At 34.8% G+C, this 20,609-nt stretch overlaps 1 protein-coding gene across 7 annotated transcripts in view; it reads left to right on the top strand.

The window, feature by feature from the left end:
* WRN (WRN RecQ like helicase) overlaps window positions 1–20,609 on the top strand; it is a 107,604-nt gene that overhangs the window by 51,103 nt on the left and 35,892 nt on the right. For all 7 annotated transcript variants that reach the window (XM_075997126.1, XM_020282486.2, XM_075997128.1 and 4 more), the window contains 5 exons: window positions 2,016–2,122; window positions 10,564–10,751; window positions 14,506–14,680; window positions 17,428–17,609; window positions 20,203–20,304. In XM_075997126.1, the coding sequence (XP_075853241.1) occupies window positions 2,016–2,122; window positions 10,564–10,751; window positions 14,506–14,680; window positions 17,428–17,609; window positions 20,203–20,304 (754 nt within the window). The remainder of the gene's footprint in view (window positions 1–2,015; window positions 2,123–10,563; window positions 10,752–14,505; window positions 14,681–17,427; window positions 17,610–20,202; window positions 20,305–20,609) is intronic.

Raw genomic sequence — 20,609 nt, 5'->3', positions numbered from 1 at the left:
GTGATTTAGTTTCTAAAGCCAAAGTAAGTATAGTGGTAATATTGAACTTTTCCCAGCAACTTAGTAATAACCAGAGAATTTTGATGCTAGGCAACCTACTTTGCTCATATTTAGTAGGTTTCTTTTTTTGCTTTCTTTCTCCTCTGTGCTCTCTTAGGACTATGACGGTTTGTAATCTCAATGAATTGTAATTGTTTATTTGCGTGTCTGTTTCCTCTTTTAGAATTGTAAACTCCTCAAAGCTATGGATTATATTTTATTAGTCTTTCTATTCCTAGAAAAGTGTTTGCATCATAATGGTCATTTAATAACTATAATAATAGTAGTATTTTTTTTTATTGAGCTCCTTTTTATGGCAGGCCCTATCTTAGCATTTTATGTGGATGATCTAATTTAATCTTTAGAATAACTAAAAATGTTAGGTACCATTATTTTCATGTTATTCACGTTTTACTTGTGAGGAAACTGACTTGCAAAGCTTAAGTAATTTGCTTAATGTAATACACATGGTAGGTGGCAGAGCTAGGTTCTGCATCCAGGCATTCTGACTGCCAAGCACAGGTTTTTAATCACCCTACTACTGTCAGAACATGATTAATGCTCAGAGAAGTATCAAGTAATCATCATACCTGCTAAAGGGAAAAATTATTCTTGTCTTAAGTATTAATTTGGTAATTGAGGACAAAAGTACTGTTCCTACTTTGAAATATCTGAAAACATTTTAATCAGTGGTTAGTTATACTATAAAATCCTTTTCTGAAATGCATTACTACACACTGTTGATTCTGTTTCAATGTATGTGTATGGTATGGGGGCAGAGTAGAGATGCTACTAGGGGAAGAAAGGACAAATTATATTTCTTCTTACCTACTTTGTACATAATGAGACAGTTCTTCCCATACTGTTTTACATTAGAAAATGTAGATGTCATCCTGTCTTCTGATACTGGTGTTTCAGAGGGACTCTCTACAATATGATACATATCAGTCATGGATAGTGATGCACTTAATTTTAATAGATATGTGCTCCTTTTTATCTTTTTTAATAGCTATTCCATGAGATAAAATTGAAAGTATTATCAAAGAGAAATAGAACATTTCTTGAAAGGACAGTCTTGCTAATAAACTACCTAACAGAGAAAAATAAACTAGCTCGCTGTCTTTAAAACTAATCTTGTGGGTCTTAACTTGCTGTCTTTGAGAATTAAGTACCTGCATTTGAAAAGAGGTCAGCAGACAGGAAGTATAAATCTTCCTCCTCTATATTCACCAGACCAGTTTGGCCAGACTACATTGATAAGCCAGTCTCCAGAAGAAGAAAAAAGGGAAAAACAAACACCCTGACATCTCACAGCTGTTGCCTGCTAATCAGTCTACAGCAGTAAATTTTTCTGTTTCCCCCCTTTTTAGGCATAAAAATCTTGAGCTCCTCTTGCTTGGGGAGGAGCCCCTTTTTTGCAAGCCCCTTTTTTCCTTCTGGGTGCTGTGCCTTTTCTCTTCTGTCTCTCTATGTCTCTTTCCCTTTTCTGTCTTTCTCAGAGAAAGTAAAATAAACTTACTTTTTTCTATCCTAATTTTGTGTTGAGAATTCTTTCTCCACCCTCACCCTAAGCTCTCCATCCTAACTGTTCTTTTTTAAAAGGCATTGTTGTTGCAGGTGGTTCATGAGTGATGGTTTTGGGGACAAAGTCATAGTAAGCAATTCATCTCTCCAAGGACTAATGATGAAAGCTGAAATCCAATAAATATGTTGTTTGGATTAATGTATAAATACTTCTTAAAATTTTTATGGCTTTTATGTCTCTCCCCTCTCCCTATTCCTAAAAATGATTTTTAGTGTTATCTGATGTTATTTATGCTTTTATTTTTATATGAATGAAATACTTTGATTTGGATTATTTGTTCTTCTTTTGGTAATATGTATTCTAAGTGAAGAAATTAATATTGATTTAGGTGAGTTTATTCTTTCTCTTTGAACTTCATTTTCCCTATTTGTGTCTTTTTTCTCTTTTATAGGTATCACGCTTATTGCTGTGGATGAGGCTCACTGTATTTCTGAATGGGGCCATGAATTTAGAACGTCATTCAGGCAACTGGGCTCCCTAAAGACAGCACTCCCATTGGTAAGCTTTGCCAAGTCTAATGTCTTGAAATGACATTCTTACTAAGGGGACTGTTCAGGATTGGGGAGTGGCCAAAAAGCTGAAGACTTCTATGTGAAAGGGCAAATGGATGATGTAAGCAGGGAAAAGATTTTGTTTAAAATTCTAAGGTTGGCATATAATTTATTGAGGAATGCTGCAGAATGAGGCTTGGCAAACCTTTTCTGAAAGGATCCAGTAGTAAATATTTCAGGCTTCATAGGCTACATGTAGTCTTTTGTCACATATTTCTTTTTCTCTCTCCTTTTTTAACAATGCCTTAAAAATGTAAAGCATTACATTCTTTGCTTTTGGGTCATAACAAAATAGACTTTGGGCCATATTGTCTTGCAGGCCATGGTTTCCAGACTGCTGCTTTAGAACCATGGTTAGATTCCCATGTCTTCCCAGTGATCTTTTATCCATATGTCCTTTTACTCTAGGACGCTGTGAAAGCATGGTCACCCTTTTGCATCATAATTAAAAACCTAAAAATTAGACCATTTTAAAGGAGGATTTATTAAGGCTTTTAGTATTAGAATTATTTCTTCCTTATATAAAGAATAGCAAATTTTTACATGGATGTTCTATATGAATGGTGTATTTTACATGAATGTCTTGAAAACTTACAATATTAGCACTGTTATATTTTTTATTTTGAAAATTATAGATCCACAGAAAGTTCTAAAAAAATGTACAGAGTGGTCCTATGTACCTTTAACCCAGTTTCCCAAATGGTAACATCTTGCATGACTATAGTGCAATATCAAAGCTAGACATGACATTTATACAATATCCAGAGTTTATTCTTATTTCACCAGTTTTATAAGTACTCATTTGTGTATGTGTATTGTTCTATACAATTTTGTCTCATATGCAAATTTGTGTAACTACCACTGCAATCAAAATAACCAAACTGTTCTATTACCACAAGGCTCCCTGGAGCTATCCTTTTATAGCCACACCTGTTAACCTGCCAACCTCCCCACCTGCACCCCTATCCCCTGGAAACTGCTGATCTGGTCTCCGTCTCTACAATTACATAATTTCAAGAATGTTATATAAATTAATGTTATATAAATGTTATATAAGTTGTCATCTTTTGGAATTAGTTTTTTTCACTCAGCATAATTCTCTTGAGATCCATCCAAGTTGTGGTGTATAGTCATGCATTACTTAACAAGGGGATACGTTCTGAGAAGTGTCATTGGGTGACTTTTTTGTTGGGTGACTTTGTCATTGTATGAACATTGTATACCGTACTTATGCAAACCTAGATGATATAGCGTATTGCCTCTAGGCTACAACTCTGTTTAGCATGTTACTGTACTTAATATGGTAGGCAGTTGTAACACAATGGTTAAGTATTTGTGTATCTAAACATAGAAAAGCTATAGTAAAAATTGGTATTATTGTCAAAACCACACGGGAGTTTCAGCTTAGGTCCAGTTGTTTGTGGCATAAATATCCAACTGTTGAGACAATGAGGATTGCCAAGGAAGAGGGGAATTTTTTTCACACAACAAGGTAGAAGTCTTGTCCGTTGCAGGCAGGTTGTGGGAGATGGTGAATCTTGTCAGGTAGTCTGCCCAGCTCCTTTGTCTTGCAGAAAATCCATCCTTTCTGGGAAACAACTCAAAAGGTCAAAGGTTAGTTCAGGGAAAAGATTATAAAAAAAGCATATAGGTTTCATTGAAATTTGTTCATAGAGCCATTTATCATATAAAAGATTTAAAAAATGGTACATCTGTATAAGGAGTTTACCATGAATGGAGCTTGCAGGACGGGAAGTTGCTCTGGGTGTCAGTGAACCTGATGGCCTATGACATTACTGTGTACTACTGTAGACTTGAACACTGTACACTTAGGTTACACTAAATTTATAAAAAACATTTTATGTTCTTCGATAATAAATTGAAGATTAACCTTAGCTTGTAACATTTTTACTTTATAAAAAAACTTGACTCTTGTAATAACACTTAAGTTAAAACACATTGTACAAAAATATTTTCTTTCTTCATATCCTTATTCTATAAGCTTTTTTCTAATATTTTCCACTTTTTAACCTTTTTTGTTATTAATAAAACCTAAGACAAAAAACACACATTAGCCTAGGTGAACACAGGGTGAGGATCATCAATCACTGTCTTCCACCTCCACATCTTGGCCCACTGGAAGGTCTTCAGGGGCAACAACAGGCATGGATCTGTCACCTCCTATGATAGCAGTGCTTTTTTTTGGAATACCTCCTAAAGAACCTGCCTGAGGCTGTTTTATAGTTAACTTTTTTTTTTTTTTTTTTTTTGAGACAAGGTCTGGCTTTGTTGCCTAGGCTAGAGTGCAGTGGCATCATCATAGCTCACTGCAGCCTCAAACTACTGGCTCAAGCAGTCCTCCTGCTTTAGCCTCCCAAGTAGTTGGGACTATAGGTGTACCACCATACCTGGATAATTTTTTAATTTTTCTGGAGAGACAAGCTCTCACTATTGCCCAGGCTGGACTTGAACCCCTGGCCTTAAGTGATCCTACCACCTCACCCTCCCAAAGTGCTAGGGTTACAGGTGTGAGCCACCATGCCTGGCTTTTTTTTTTTTTTATAAGTAGACGAAGTACGCTGTAAAATAATGATAAAAAGTATAGTGTAGTAAATACATAAACTAGTAACATAGTCATTTATTGTCATTGTCAAGTATTATATACTGTATACAATTGTATATGCTGTGCTTTTATATGACTGGCAGCACAGGTTTGTTTACACCAGTATCACCACAAATCTGAGTAATGCATGGTGCTACGATGTTAAGAAGGTTATGACGTCACTAGGCAATAGGTGTTTTTCAGCCCTGTTAGAATCTCATGGGACCACTGTTGTATATGCAGTCTGTCGTTGACTGAAATGTTAAGTGACACATGATGGTATTTCAAAAGTTTTATCCCTTTTAATTGCTGCATGGTATTCCATGGTATAGAGGCACCACAGTTTATTTAACCATTCACCAGTTGAAGAACTTTTGGGTTGTTTTCCAATTTTTGGCCATTATGAATAAAGATGCCGTGAACATTTGTGTACTATAATTTGAAGATCCTTCAATAGGTGAATGGTTAAACAACCTATAAAGGTAAATTTTCATTTCTCTGGGATAAATGCCCAGGATTGTAGTTGCTAGGTCCTATGGTAGTGCATGGTTAGTTTTGTAAGGAACTGCCAAGTTGTTTTCTAGAGTGCCTATACCATTTTACTTACATTCCTACCAGCAGTGTGTGAGTGATCTAGTTTCTTCTCATCCTTGTCACCATTTGTTGTTGCCACTATCATTTTAGTCATTTTGATAGGTGTGAAGTGATATCTCATGTTTATAATTTGCATCTCTCTAATAGGTAATGATGTTGAAAATCTTTTCATGTGCTAATTTGCCTCCTTGATGAAATGCCTGATTTAATTGGAGGACTTGGGGTTTTTTCTGTCTAGTTTTAAAAAACTATATTATAGATATGAGATCTTGGTCAGATATGTGGTTTGTAGATATTTCCTTCCAGTTTGTAGCTTGTCTTTTCATCCTTTCCACAGTGTGTCTTTCACAGAGTAAATATTTTAAATTTCTATGAAATTCAGTTTATCAATTTTTTCTTTTATGGATTGTGTTCTTTGCTTAGCCCTAGAATCTGATTACTTTCTCTAAAGTTTTTATAGTGGTATGTTTTACATTTGGGTCTGTGATCCATTTTTGAGTTAAATTTTGTATAAGGTGTGAGGTTTAGGTTAAGGTTCATTGGTTTCTCTGCAGATGTTTGGTTTCTCCAGACCATTTGTTGAAAAGGCTGTCCTTCCTTTATTAAATTGGTTTTGGCCCTTTGTTGAAAATTGTTTTGAGTATATTTGTGTGGGTCTTATTCTGGGTTCTCTAGCCTGCTGTGTTAATTTTGAATGAATCGACAAAGCCGGCTTATGTTTAAGTTTTCCTGGTAGTAGCGAGGCAATGTATACTCAGAAAAAGTGTTAGAATTGTTTGTTATTCTTTTGGTATATTGTCTAGTTCAATTTCCTTGTTCATTAATCTTGCTTATAGATAGCAAATTGAGAAGGGTCTTAAACATATTTTCTTTTTGTTAGCTTTTCTCATAAAAATTTGGTTGGATCAGATATTAAAATAAAACATACCAACAAAATACTTGAGTATGCCAGTTAGCAAGTAATATAGAAAAAGTAATCGTGTTAATAGTACATGTAATAGGGATTTCTATGGTGAAAGTCACTAGGTACAGTACCCTGGAGGACTGATTTCCATTAATTTAGAATGGTTTAAAGTAAGCTTTTGGAAACTAGGAAGATTGCTTTCTGTAATCCTTTCCTAGGCCTTTGATTCTATTAATAGAAGGATTTTGTTAAAGGAATTTTAACTGCTTTTTAAAATACCATTCTTAAACACTTTTTAGTTTGAATGAAATCTTTTAATATGTCTGGCTATGGAGTCATTGAATCATTTTCAGTTCTTGATGTGATTACTAAAGCATATTCCTTCTGTTGAGCCTCCAGGGAAGGAGGCTGTCAAGCAAGGCTGAGAAAACCTTTTTCCCCTGATATTTTCAAGAATCTTCTTTATTAGCTAAGTGGTGACAAATGCCACCTGGTGGTTGTAGGACTGTCATTATTCTCACTGTTCTTGGTGCTTTTTCCCTCCTCCTAATTCCAATTACACTAGGACGACTGGTGTCAACCTGGGATGTTTCACACCATGTTATTTCAGTAAGTTCAAAAATAGCAAAGAGATCGCTAAACCATTTAGAATAAAAATTCCTGTTTTTAGGGAATCAGACAAAGTGAGTCTTGAGAAAGAACGGCCAGGCAGAAAACTCCATATCATCCAATTTTAAATTCTGTAAAATTCAAATAAGAGGAACTATTAAGTCTGTAAGACACGTTGATCATTTCCATTACTTTTTCCCCAGTACCGTTACAAAGGTCAGGTCATAGTAGACATTCTGTGACTGTTGAGAATGAGTGAATGAATGAAGTATGTGATGTTAGGGAGTACAGAGTTAGAATTGGCAACATGACCTAAATTTAGGAGCAGATGGAATAGTTAGAATTCTCTCAATCTGTGGGTGCCATACTCTTCAAGTATATGACTAAGATCTTCCTAAATTTATACTCATAAGATTAATTTATATTTGGTGATTTGTTTTAATAAAACTTGGTACCTGTTACTGAAGAAATCAAGACTTGCCAACTTAAATAGATTTTGTGAGTTAAGAACTTGTATAAATAGGTAGCAGTATAATTTATCATCCAAACCAGTTTGCTTCTGAAAATGAAAGGGTTTAAGTTGTTAATAATTGTACCATGACTACAAGTGTAAACTGGAAGCATCCCAGCAAAGGAGGATGTGTGGTTACTCTTCTCATAATCTGCCTGTATGTTATTTTTAAGCTTCACCCTAGTTTATAAATTTTAAATGTCATAAAATATCACATACTTGTAAGAGAAAAGGTTCTGTTCATTGCTTAAGTGAAAATTTATTGTTTCTTTAATGTTAATATATTCTGTTACTTCTATTTTCTAGGTGTAGAAGCAATATTCTTAACTGTCACTTTCTAGAATGTTGAGGGAAAAGAGTGATTTTATTTATTTATTTATTTTTGAGATAGTGTCTTGCTCTGTTGCCCCAGCTAGAGTGCAGTGGAGTCGTCATAGCTCACTGGAGACTCAAACTCTTGGGCTCAGGCGATCCTCCTGAGTAGCTGGACTACAGGCCCGTGCCACCATGCCTGGCTAATTTTTTCTAATTTTGGTAGAGATGGGGTCTCATTCTTGCTCAGGCTGGTTTCGAACTACAGAGCCCAAGTGATCCTCCCACCTCTGTCTCCCAGAATGCTGGGATTACAGGCATGAGCCACCGAGCAAGGTTAAGAGTGATTTTATAGCGATCTTCACTATTAGCAGGTTATAGGATAGGGAGTGGCTAGTAGCAAAATGGGAAATTTTAAGTTGGAATGGTCTCCCTAACAGATCACGTAGCCCTCTCTATCTCATTTTTTTGAGGGAAAAAACTGAGCCCTTGCCAAAGTCAGTGGCAAATCTGGGAGTAGTACCCATGTCTGGAGTTCTTGTATAGAATTCTTTTCAGTTGTTGCAGTAACAATACTAGTAATCGTTGACAGTTTTTGAGTACTTACTATATGCCATACATTACGTTCAGCACTTTACGGATTTTATCTTATTTCATCTTAACAACTTTATGAGATCGGTGCTGTTATTGTAGTCATTTTATAGATGAGGAAACCAAAGCTTAGAGAGTTAAAGAGCTCAAAATCTCACAAAGTGGCAAAGGCAAGATTTAGGCTCAGGCAGTCTGATTCCAAGCCAGATTTTTTCACCACTATGCTACTCTTATGCCTGATTTTTCTGTTAACTTCTTGAAGATGTTTCATGCTCATTTCTTTATTTTCATAAATGTATTGCCTATCCACTCATACATTGTATTTCTTAAAACAAACCCAACCCTCTTTTCCTGTGGTCTGAAATCCTGAAAACTTCTGTTTTTATCTGCATATGCACTTAAACTTTATTATTAATGGTGCTATTATTAATAGTACTTTATTATTAATAGTGCATTTATAAAGTGTTTGATTAAAACACTTAGATTGGTGAAGATGCTTTTTTGTGAGGGTGAGAATGTATATGTCCTATGAACATTTAATTTTTCAACATCCCTTATTCCCAGCCTTATGTTTGTTAATACTTGTATATTAACACATATATCTATGTTAGAGCTTAATTAGAAAACCTAATCTCTTTATAAATTGGCTTGTCTCTTAAGTCATTAGGCAGATACTCTAAATTCAAAGAACTGTAAGCCAAAAATCAATGAAATTTACCTTTTAGAATAGTTTTACAAAATTTAAGGATAAAGAATGCAAAAATGAGGCCAATTACCTGGTCAATTTGATTTTGATTTAATTTTTTTATTTGAAAAAATTACTGTCAAACTTGATTGTTTTTACACAAGTTTTGAGATAATTTTTAATTCGTAAAGCTATTGATTATAAGAATAGATAACAAGTTTTGATAAATTGTATCTTGTTTTCAGTCAAACTCAGTAATTCTTTCAAATTGGAAAATTGCACGTGGATTTTCATTTACATAAAAGATAATTGCTTAAGCTGGTTTGTGAAGTAGATGTTTATCAGAAGAGCTGTTTTATGAAGATACTATTTCTAGTATCTATAACAGACCAAAACAGTATTTTTTTTTTTTTCTTTTTGAGACAAGATCTCACTCTGTTTTCTGGTTTAGAATACAGTGGCATCATCATAGCTCACTGTAATCTCAAATTCCTGGGCTCAAGCAATCCTCTTGCCTCAGTCTTCCAAGCAGTTGAGACTATAGGCATGCAATACCATGACCAACTAATTTTTCTTTTTTGTATAGATTGGGTCTTGCTCAGGCTGGTCTCAAAGTCCTGGGCTCCAGTGATCCTCACAACTCAGCCTTCCAAAGTGCTAGGATTACAGCTGTGAGCCACTGTGTCCTACCCAAAAAGAATATTTTTAGGAAAGTTTTATTCTTGGTGATAGAACAGCTAATAATTTAGTAACAATTTTAAGATAGGCTATTTTTCCTGATTATGAAATAATAGCATAGTTGAGTCTAACTTCCTATTATAATAGGAACAAAGATATTATGAGTGGTATATTGTTATCCCACCTTAGAATTTCAAAAGATGACGTGTTTGTTTTTCCTGGTACCTGCTGTGTCTGCTAATCCAGTCAAGAAGTCTTCACTAGACTGAAAAATAGTACATGACTTGGTTGCTTAAGGAATCAATGTTTCATTTTATACATATTTCTTATATGTAGTATGCCATTGGTTAACTTAGTAAAACTGGAGAGAGGTTATCTAGGTCATTGGGAACTTTGCTTCTAGATTTGTGAAGCCATAAACCGATATATTTAATATAGGGAACAAAAAAGACTCATTGCTTTATATAGTTAGATTTTCAGTGAATTGAAGGGTTTATAATTTATGAATTATAGATTAATCAGAAATAAGGCATAATATGTTGCCTGCTTATATCAACACTATTGCAGATATAATAAATGTTAAAAATAAGAAATGGAGAAGTGGATAGCTAATAAGTAGGCTTAATTTAATAAGACAAGGTAAATTGCATTTGGGAACCCAGTGGATTTAGTGTTTTATTTAAGTGATTTCTGATTTTTAAAAAGTAAATATTTGTATTCAGAAGACTGAGAAATTTGTAAGTAGGTTTCTTCTTTTTCTTTTTTAAAAAAGAATAATTTTAAAGTTGCATTTTTGACACTGTACCTCCTGTAGTTGTATTGGCAGTCTCTTTGTAAGAAAGCAGTAAAAATGTTGGGAATTAATGAGTTCTTTTTTAAAAAATCAATTTCACTTCATTCAGGTTCCAGTTGTTGCACTCACTGCGACTGCAAGTTCTACGATCCAGAAAGACATTGCACGTTGCTTATATCTGAGGGACCCTCAATTTACCTGTACTGGTTTTGATCGACCAAACCTGTATTTAGAAGTTGCAAAAAAAACAGGGAATATCCTTCAGGATCTGAAACAATTTCTTGTCAAAAAGACGAGGTAAGGATTTAATGGCTGATGAATTTTGGTAATGATTTCCTTCTTTTTAGAAATTTTATTTACTATTCTAATGCATATTTAACATATTCAAATTTTACCCAGCTTTGGTTCAAGTCAAATGTAGTGTTATTATGATTAATTCAGTGACTGAGGAAAAAGTCTATTTTTGAAGACAGAAACTAATCTAATATTTTAATCCTCCAAAGCAACTTCTGCAAGTGGTATTTTATGCCTTATTTTTAATCTATAATTCACAAATCATAACTCCTGTTGCTTGAACAGGACATATTCTCTTAATAATTGACAAATAAACAAACAGAAAATAAGTCTTTCATATGAATTCTATCTAGTTCACTAATTACATGATTAACTTCAATCTTAGGAAATTTAGACAAGGTCATTAAATATGAAATGTCCGATTTAAATCAAAAGTGTAGTTTATTATCTCTCAAATAAGAAGCAGTACAGTTAATCAAATATGTGCCTAAGTTATCAACATAGGTTTGCCATTTTAGCAGTTTCCTGTTTATGCTGGCAGCGAGGAAGCCTGGAGAGCAATTGGCAATGAAATTGCCAAAGGTATTTTCCACAGCTTGTTGAGAATTGAGTATTTTTCTTTGTAAGAAGTGGTCCACAGCCTGGAAGAAGTGGTAGTCACTTGGTGCAAGGTCTGGTGAATATGGTGGATGACAGAGAGTTTCCAAGCCGAGCTGCTGTAGTTTAAGTAGCGATATTTGTGCAGCATGTAGATGAGCTTTGTCTTGCAAGAGGATGGGCCTATCTCTATTGATCAATCTTGGCTGCTTAATTGCAAGCATGCCCATCCTTTCATCAAGTTGGTCGCAGTAGACATCTGCTATAATCGACTAACTAGGTTTCATGAAGCTGTAGTGGATAATACTAGTGTCGGACCACCAAGCGGATACCATTAGCGCTTTTTTGATTAATATTCAGCTGTGGACTATGTTTCAGCACTTCATCCTTATCCATCCATTGTGCTGAACACTTTCAATTGTCAAATTGAAATCCAGTTTTATCACACACAACAATACAGTGTAGGAATGGTTCGCCTCTATGTTGTGACAGCAAAAAAGGGCAAGCTTCCAGACGATTTCTCTTCTGACACTCGTTCAATTCATGCAGAACCCATCTATCCAGCTTCTTTACTTTGCCAGTTTGTTTCAAATGGTCCAATATGTTGGAATAGTAACATCAAACCTTGCTGCTAATTCACATGTAAGTTGAGGTGGATTTACTTCCACTGCAGCTTTGAGCTCATCACTATCCACCTTGGTCTCAGGTTGCCCACGTGGCTCATTTTCAAGATTAAAGTCACCAGAACAGAACTTCTCAAACCATTGATGTACTGTGCGTTCATTAGCCACATCTTTCCCCACACACGTTGATATTTTGAGCTGTCTGTGCTGCATTGGTTCTACGATGGAACTCATACTTGAAAATAACATGAATTTGACTTATCCATAGTTTCACACAAATTTGCTTTAAAAAATGTGAAAGATAATCACGAGCCAAAATGTGCCTTTGAAAGACTGAGGATGTACCTTCACAACAAACATAGAACAAGAATTGTCAAAGTGAAATATCGAGAGATAGCAACTGTCAGACTTAGTGCTTAAGGAAATCAGATATGTAATACTTAATAACCTAATGTAAGAAAGCTCTTTTTATTTGTTTATTTGAGACAGGATCTTGCTCTGTTGCCTGGGCTAGAATGCAGTGGCATGATCATAGCTCACCGCAACCTCAAACTCCTGGGCTCAAGCAATCCTCTTGTCTCAGCCTCCCGGGTAGTGCCATAATGCCTCACTTATGTTTTTATTTTTTGTAGAGATGAGAGTCTTGCTTCGTTGCTCAGGCTGGTCTCAAACTCCTGGCCTCAAGTGAATCCTTCCTTGGCCTCTGAAAGTGCTGGGATTATACATGTGAGCCACCATACATGGCCTAGCTCTTGCTTTTTAGTAAACATATAGAAACTCAACTTTATGATCCTAAGACAGAATAAGAACAGTGTAACAAATATTATGCATACTCCTATGTAAATAATCACTTACCTCTCTTACATAAATTAAGACTAATTGTTAATCTAGTGCATTGCATTCCCAAAAGTATTTGTATGAATAATTTATAAATTTTTATCAAAGTTTCAACAGATACATGCAACAATACAGATACATGTAAATTGAAAAGTAATTCAGTCTTTCAGTCCCATTCCTCAGTTATAATCACTGTTGGTATTTTGGCATTTAGCTGTATAGACTTCTTTTCTCTGACTATTACTGTGTAGATGCACACTCCCAGTTTTTTGTTAAGTTTATGCAGAAATAGTTTCATACTATATCCATTTCTTCTGCCATTTTCTTTTTTCATTTAAGATATCTTGGCTATCTTTCCATATATTGTGCTTTCTTAAATTAGGGCCTTATCTGTTTAAGATATCCAAGTTTTGGTGAACAGTTTTTTTCTTTGAAAACATGTTTTGAAAATAAGATTTGTGTATGGTAAAAAAAAAATATTTTTTCCCTCACTCTGATGTGTACTGTAAATTTGATATTGAAACCTGTTTGGTTACAATCAAAAATTGCTTTGGGTATGTTATTCAGTAAGACTTCCAGTGAAATTATTACCTTTTTTCTTCTGCTTAAGTTTCAGTGACTTTTGCTATAATCCTTCTTAAAGGTTTTATAGGTACTCTAGCCTGGGCAACAAAGTGAGACTCTGTCTCAAAAAAAAAAAAAAAAAAAAAAAAAGGTTTTATAAACTTTTTTAATGTTTAATTTTTTACATGTTTGCTTAATATATTTCATAGTGTGAGTACACATAATGATGAACATTTAGGTTATTTTTTACTATTATAGTTTTGCTGTGTACATGTATGTTTTGGCAGATATGCAAGTATTTTTGTAAATTAGAATCCTAAAATGAAAATGAATTACAGGGTATATGCATTAAGAGTAACAAAAAAACTTTTCATAAATCTAAACTAGTACAGTCTTTTTATATTGATTGTCAGCATAAATGAATGCATTAATGTAAATTTGGAGTATTTTGAGGCACTAAATAAATGTTATATGGAAATAGAACATGGAAATTGTTAACACTTTTAATAAGTGCAAGTTTCTACAACAGACTTTCTAATAGGTATTATTTTCTGTAACATTCAGTCTCAAGATTAATGGTAAATACTTCTTTGAGCTATAAAAACAATTTTTCATTGTTACATGAAATCTCTTTTAGTAAACATACAGAAACTCAGCTTTATGATTATAAGAAAATAAAAACAATGTAACATTTTAGGCATATTCCTGTGTAAATATTTATTTACCTCTCATGTAAATTAACACTAATTGTTAATTTAGAGCATTGCATTCCTTAAAGTGTTTTTATCAGTAGTTTATAAGTTTTTTTATCAAGGTTTCAGCTAAAACAAATATACTTGTTTATGGTTTTAATTTTAATTTGAACCAAAACTGAGTTTCTGAGGCTTACCACAATTCATTTCCACATTTGATTATCCATAATGTTTTAAATTTTTGTTCATTTAAATATATCATTGTTTTCAATATGCTTTCTCCTTTTAGCCTTTTATTTAGAAAGTAGAAAGGAAAAATAAGATAAAGCCCAAACTGGTCTGAAACATATATATATATATATATGTGTGTGTGTGTATATATATATATATATATATATATATATATATATATATATGTATTCTTCTGTTCTTCTTTTTCTTTAGCTCTGAATGGGAATTTGAAGGTCCAACTATCATCTATTGTACTTCCAGAAAAATGACAGAAAAAGTTACAGCTGAACTTAACAAACTGAATTTATCCTGTGGAACATACCATGCAGGCATGAGTTTCGCCCAAAGGAAAGCGACTCATCATAAGTTTATGAGAGATGAAATTCAGGTGTGAGGCTTAATCATCCTTATTCTTCTCTCTTCTCCATAGTGGAAATAGATATTTCTCAAATGATAATTCTCCTGGTGTTTATTGAATACTTTCTTTGTATTGAGCATAAAACAGTCCCTCTGATACAGAGAATCTGTGTGTAGTGTGGGAGAGATAGGTATGTGGATAAACTGTCTCAGGCTAGTATAAATAGCAGTCTGTACCTAGTGCTTAAGTGCATAGAGGCAGCACCAGCTCTGTCAAGGAAGGTTGTGTAAGTGGGGTTGTCCATCTAGGGAGATGTAATTAGAATAGAGTCTGAACATGTGAATAGAACTTTGTCAAGTGTGCCAGGGCAGCAGGTGATGAGGGGAAAGGAATTGGTTATAGAATTCCAGAAAGAAGGACTAGAATGTGCAAAGACAGTTTGATATGAGAGTGCATACTGGATCTGACAAATTGTGACTAGTTTGTACTGGCTGGAGGGAAAGAGTTGTAGTAGGACTGTCACAAAGCAATAATCTAGAGATAGGGAGCAACTATGAGAGACTCATAGGAAAGATGTTGAATGGGTTGTTTGGCCAGATTATAGATGGCTTTGAAACTTGTAAAGAGGCAGGCTAAGCTTAGTGTATGTCATATACCTCTAGTTTTCCCAGACTACTTTAACCATAGAATTTCAAATTTAGACGAAAGTTTATCTAATAGGTAAAACAGATTAAAGTAGAATAATTCTGGTTGAAGTTGAAGAGTGAGAAAAAAAGATCCAAGAGCCTTCCAGCCTCTAAGAAAGTCCTTATGGGTGTCTTTCAATCCTTAGAGCGCCACAGAATAGAGTTTGGAAACTATCATGATGTACTACTCTAAGGTTTTGAGAAGCTAATGGTATTATAGAAACATTAGACTGGCAGCAACTACGTAGGATTGATTTGAAGGAGAGAAATTGCAGAAGGGAAGAGTATAGATGAAGTTCCTGTGAAATTACTATTACAGCTGAGATTCCTGTAATGATTGGGCTGGTTCAGTGGGTGTCATAGAGAGTATTTGGGAGAATTTAAATTCAAGACACTTAAGTAGGTTTATCAGCACCACGCTCTAACCAACTGAGCTAACCGGCCAGCTACTTAAGTAGGTTTAAATCAACAACTTGACACTATCAATATCATATCTATACTCTTGCTATAAGCCTATGGAATAGCCCTCCTCTCAAGAGATGAACTGAACTTCAGTTCTGGCATTTTCTGTCCATGTGTTTCCTCTCTGTCTGGCCCTCTCTATCATATCTAGTTGTTACCCACCTCAAGCCAACATTGTTTAAACCACTTAAGTCTGGTTCATATACCCTGTCTGTGAAGTTCACTGTGCATATTCATGCTGTGCTGCATACCTGCCTGAAAGCATCTAGTCTTTATTTCTCCTCTTTCCAAAGTTAGAAACACCTGTCACTACTGTTTAAAAATTTTATCCAAATTCTTTTTTTTTTTTTTTGAGGCAGAGTCTCGTTTTGTTGCCCAGGCTAGAGTGAGTGCCGTGGCGTCAGCCTAGCTCACAGCAACCTCAAACTCCTGGGCTCAAGCAGTCCTCCTGCCTCAGCCTCCTGAGTAGCTAGGACTACAGGCATGCACCACCATGCCCGGCTAATTTTTTCTATATATTTTTAGTTGGCCAATTAATTTCTTTCTACTTATAGTAGAGACGGGGGTCTTGCTCTTGCTCAGGCTGATTTTGAACTCCTGACCTTGAGCAATCTGCCCGCCTCGGCCTCCCAGAGTGCTAGGATTATAGGTGTGAGCCACCGTGCCCGGCCCCAAATTCTTGAATGTTTACATTTTATTCTGTTATCTCAGTGGCTTGAAATTGTCAGATAAAATTTATTAGCTGCTACTACAGAACCTTGACAATTAATCTTCAAGCTATTAACTCACCAATGGTTTCTTTTGTCTTGATGTATTAGTAATTATTCATTTAGATGAAAACACCTCTCAAAGACGTGAGAAATGGGGTCTTGCTATTTTGCCCAGGCTAGTCTTCAACTCCTGGCCTCAAGCAATCCTCCTGCCTTGGCATTCCAAAGTGCTGGCATGAACTACCATGTCCATCTTGTCTAGGCATTTCCAATTACTTTTACTCCCAGTAGGTTTATATCATAATCTTCACTAGATCAGTGTGCAGGATTTATACAATTATATAAATGTAAATGCTTGTTATTTCTAAGCCATGTTGTATATTGTTATTTTTCTTGCATTTTTAAATTTTTATTCATATTTTTTGTTTAGTTTTCTGTGTATTTATCACTAATTCTTCTCAAAAATTTTCCATAGTCATGTAAATCTTATCTCAGTATATTCATACATGTTAGGCATTCTATCAGTTTTATCCTCTTAAAGATACAGGGATAATGTATCATGTTTCATTCTATCATCTTTAATGAGAATCTTTTGAAACTTCATAATATGAAAGTTTTATTTATATAGTAAATATCTTAAAAGTCTTTTCTATGTCTTGTATTCACAGGTGTTCAGAAAAAGCACTTCATTTACAACTTTTTATAGAGTGAACAGAAGTCCCATTTTATAGTCACCAATCCTTAATGTGTAAAGTTAGCAGATAATCTTTTAATCTATAAATGATTGTTTGAAATTATATTAGATTCAGTTTTATCCCAGAGACTTTGGTTAGTGCAAATTGTTTTACCAAAAGATAAATATGTAAGGTTTTAATTTTGTTAAATGTGTTTGTCAAACTGTGTTGTTATTTATTCTCAGTGTGTCATAGCTACCATAGCTTTTGGAATGGGCATTAATAAACCTGACATTCGCAGAGTCATTCACTATGGTGCTCCTAAGGAAATGGAGTCATATTACCAGGAGATTGGTAGAGCTGGTCGTGATGGACTTCAGAGTTCTTGTCACGTACTCTGGGCTTCAGTAGACATGAATATACATAGGTAAAAATATTTATTGCTTTTACCCTTGCAGATTTCTTTCTTCCTTTCCACATAATCTTTGAAAGTATTGAGGCAATGTCCAAGATTTCAAGTAATTTGTGGGTACATTTAAAGCCATAAAAATACTCCTAAACCCAGAGAACATCTGTGAATACTTGCGGTGGGTGTTGCCACATGGAGGAGATGACCTAATTTCAGCCATGCCTTGGGTAATGCGGGAAATTAACTAAATCGGGATTATACTTGGGCACGTGACATAGATCCTGTGGAATCCCTTCCTTCTATTGTGTTTCAATGAACGGTTTCTTCCCCATCCTCAGATCCTCTCAAGTTGTGATATGTCATCAGCCATAGTTATTTCAGATACCGTTTATTTTTGTTACTGGTTCTTTCTTCCCATGGTACAATAGTGATTATTCCAAAAGACTTTTGCCAATCCCTATTTGACCATCTTTACTATTTCTTTCCTTGGTTAGTTCCATGAGAGCGTGCTAGCTCTCCCTGATTGTGTGTGAATAATTATGTTGTGCTGTACTGATAAAACTGCCCTGAAAAAATATTAAGAATTCAGTATTTAAATACAGGAAAACCATTTTGTTTAACTCCTAAACAAGTATTTTGTTGGTACTTAAGTTCTGTGAGATTTATATTGGAAAAGAAATCTTCATCTTGCAAAAATTTTAAGGGACAGCATTTACCAACTTACCCTGTTATCCATAGGAAAAAAACCCCAAAAAACCTCAGGAGAGAAACCTATATATGGTAACCAGTGGGGCTGCCAAGATAAAGTATGTTCAAACTACACCTCCAGGTAGCTGAATAAACTGAGATCTTAAATGGACATATGAGAGAGTGAGAGACTTGTAGTTTTATTTTCTCAAATTTGTTACCGACAGCGTTGAGATTATTTAAATGTAGGTCTCATCTGAACCAAAGATAAGGGAGAATCTAGTTCTGAGAATGTAAGGTTTTGTTTTCCTTGTTTTTTCTTTCTGAGGAGGAGGTGAGCTAAACGAACAAACAAAATAACGCCCAAAAGAAACGATGTTTAGCCCTTAAGGTAGGAAGGATGAGATTACAATGGTTCCCCCTTATCCACGGTTTCAGTTACCTACAGTCAACTGCGATCCAAAAATATTACATGTAAAATACTAGAAGTAAACAAACAGTTCATAAGTTTTAAGTTGCCAGCAGTTCTGAGTAGCACAATGAAATCTCACGCTGCTCTGTTCTGTCAGCCCTGGGATGTGAATGGTCGCTTTATCCCGCACATCCACACTGCACAGGCTGCATGTCTGTCAGTCACTTAATAGCCATCTTGGTTATCAGATTGACCATTGCAGTATCGCGTGTTCAGTTGCTCTTATTTTACTTAGTAATGGCCCCAAAGCACAGTACTGTACCTAATTTATAAATTAAACTTCATCATAGGCATGTACGTGTAGAGGAAAACATAGCATATATAGGGTTTGGTAGTATCTATGGTTTCAGGCATCCACTGGGGATCTTGGAACGTATCCCCTGTGGATAAGGGGAGACCACTGTATATGGTTAACCTGGAACTAGAGTCAACTAGTTGGAAGAGGCGTTGGGGAAAATTACATGGAAGGGCGGCATGGTGGTTGGTGGTGTCAGATGACAAAAATGTTTTTGAGTAACAGCTTTTGTGTGTTTGGACTTTCCAGAACTCATTTAGAATAATACAGAGGTATTTTAATTTTAATCAGTCAGAAGGTTGAATAGTCAAAATATTAGCGAGTGAAGTCCATCTTGATACAAATTAGTATGATCACTTAGGTATTGTAGGTAAATCATTGCTTTCTTTTAAAATATCTGAAATCTATGTAACCTAGACTTTTATTTATTCTTGGGAAGATTTGCAAAGCTATTTGGGAGATCATCATTATCTGATTTCTGATATTCATGGAGTTTCTTTACAGAAGACTAGAAATGAAGAGAGTCGGGATGAATTATGGCAGCATTGACTTTAAAAAAAGAAACATCTCTTTAACAATTTTAAATAAATTCAGTATTATGGCAAAAAAATCAGCTATAATTGAGAAGGGAACTCAATTTTGTTACGTGTTCCATAATACCAAGAGACAGTTTTAGAGGGCTGAGAAGTACTGAAGAGCTAATATTTGGATTATATTTGGGTCATGAGCTTCTTTCAGTATTTCTTACATTAATGCTTTTAGTTTCTTATAGGAAATAATAACATTTTTATTGGGGAAGTATAAAAATTGACATATTATAGAAGGCTTGGTGTAAGCCAAAAAGTTTGTGACATATAAATCAAAATGAAAACCTTAGGGTTTATAGTAATTTTTCAAAGGCAGCTGAAGAATTGATACTTGGACGTAGGTAGAATTTTTTCAAAAGCAATTTTCATTAAAAAAAAATCAGAAAAATACATCATATGTGGGGCATTAGCTGGGAAGGGATAATGAGAACTTTCTGGGGTGAAAAAAACTATTTTTATAGGGGTGTGGGTTTTCTAGTTTATGAAAAATAAACAGTAATAGTTAAGTAAATAAAATAACAAAAGTGCTGATATAATTTAACATATTCCTGTTATATTTTTAATTGACAGGTACCGCCTTACTGAGCTACATGATGAAAAGTTTCGATCATACAAATTAATGATGATGGAAAAGATGGAAAAATATCTTCTTTCCAATAGTTGTAGGCGACAGTATGTATCATTTATTTTATATCAATTAATAACATGGATTTATGGATGCTTTTAAGAAAAAAGTTTTTTTTTAATGTTTTTTATTTGAGCATATTATGGGGGTAGAAATGTTTAGTTTAGTGTGTTGCCTTTCTCCCTCTTTCCCCCGGAGTCAGAACTTCAAGTGTGTCCATACCCCAGATGGTGCCCATTGCACTCATTATGTATGTATATACCCATACCCTCCTCCCCCCTCCCATCTGCCTGACACCCAATAAAAGTTACTCCTATATGTCCACTTAGGTGTTAATACCAGTTTGCTGGTG

The sequence above is a fragment of the Microcebus murinus genome, chromosome 24 (assembly GCF_040939455.1).
Source record: "Microcebus murinus isolate Inina chromosome 24, M.murinus_Inina_mat1.0, whole genome shotgun sequence".
Taxonomy (NCBI): Eukaryota; Metazoa; Chordata; class Mammalia; order Primates; family Cheirogaleidae; genus Microcebus; species Microcebus murinus.
Note: the sequence above shows the minus strand (reverse complement) of the source record. Positions and strands in the feature narration are given on the sequence as shown.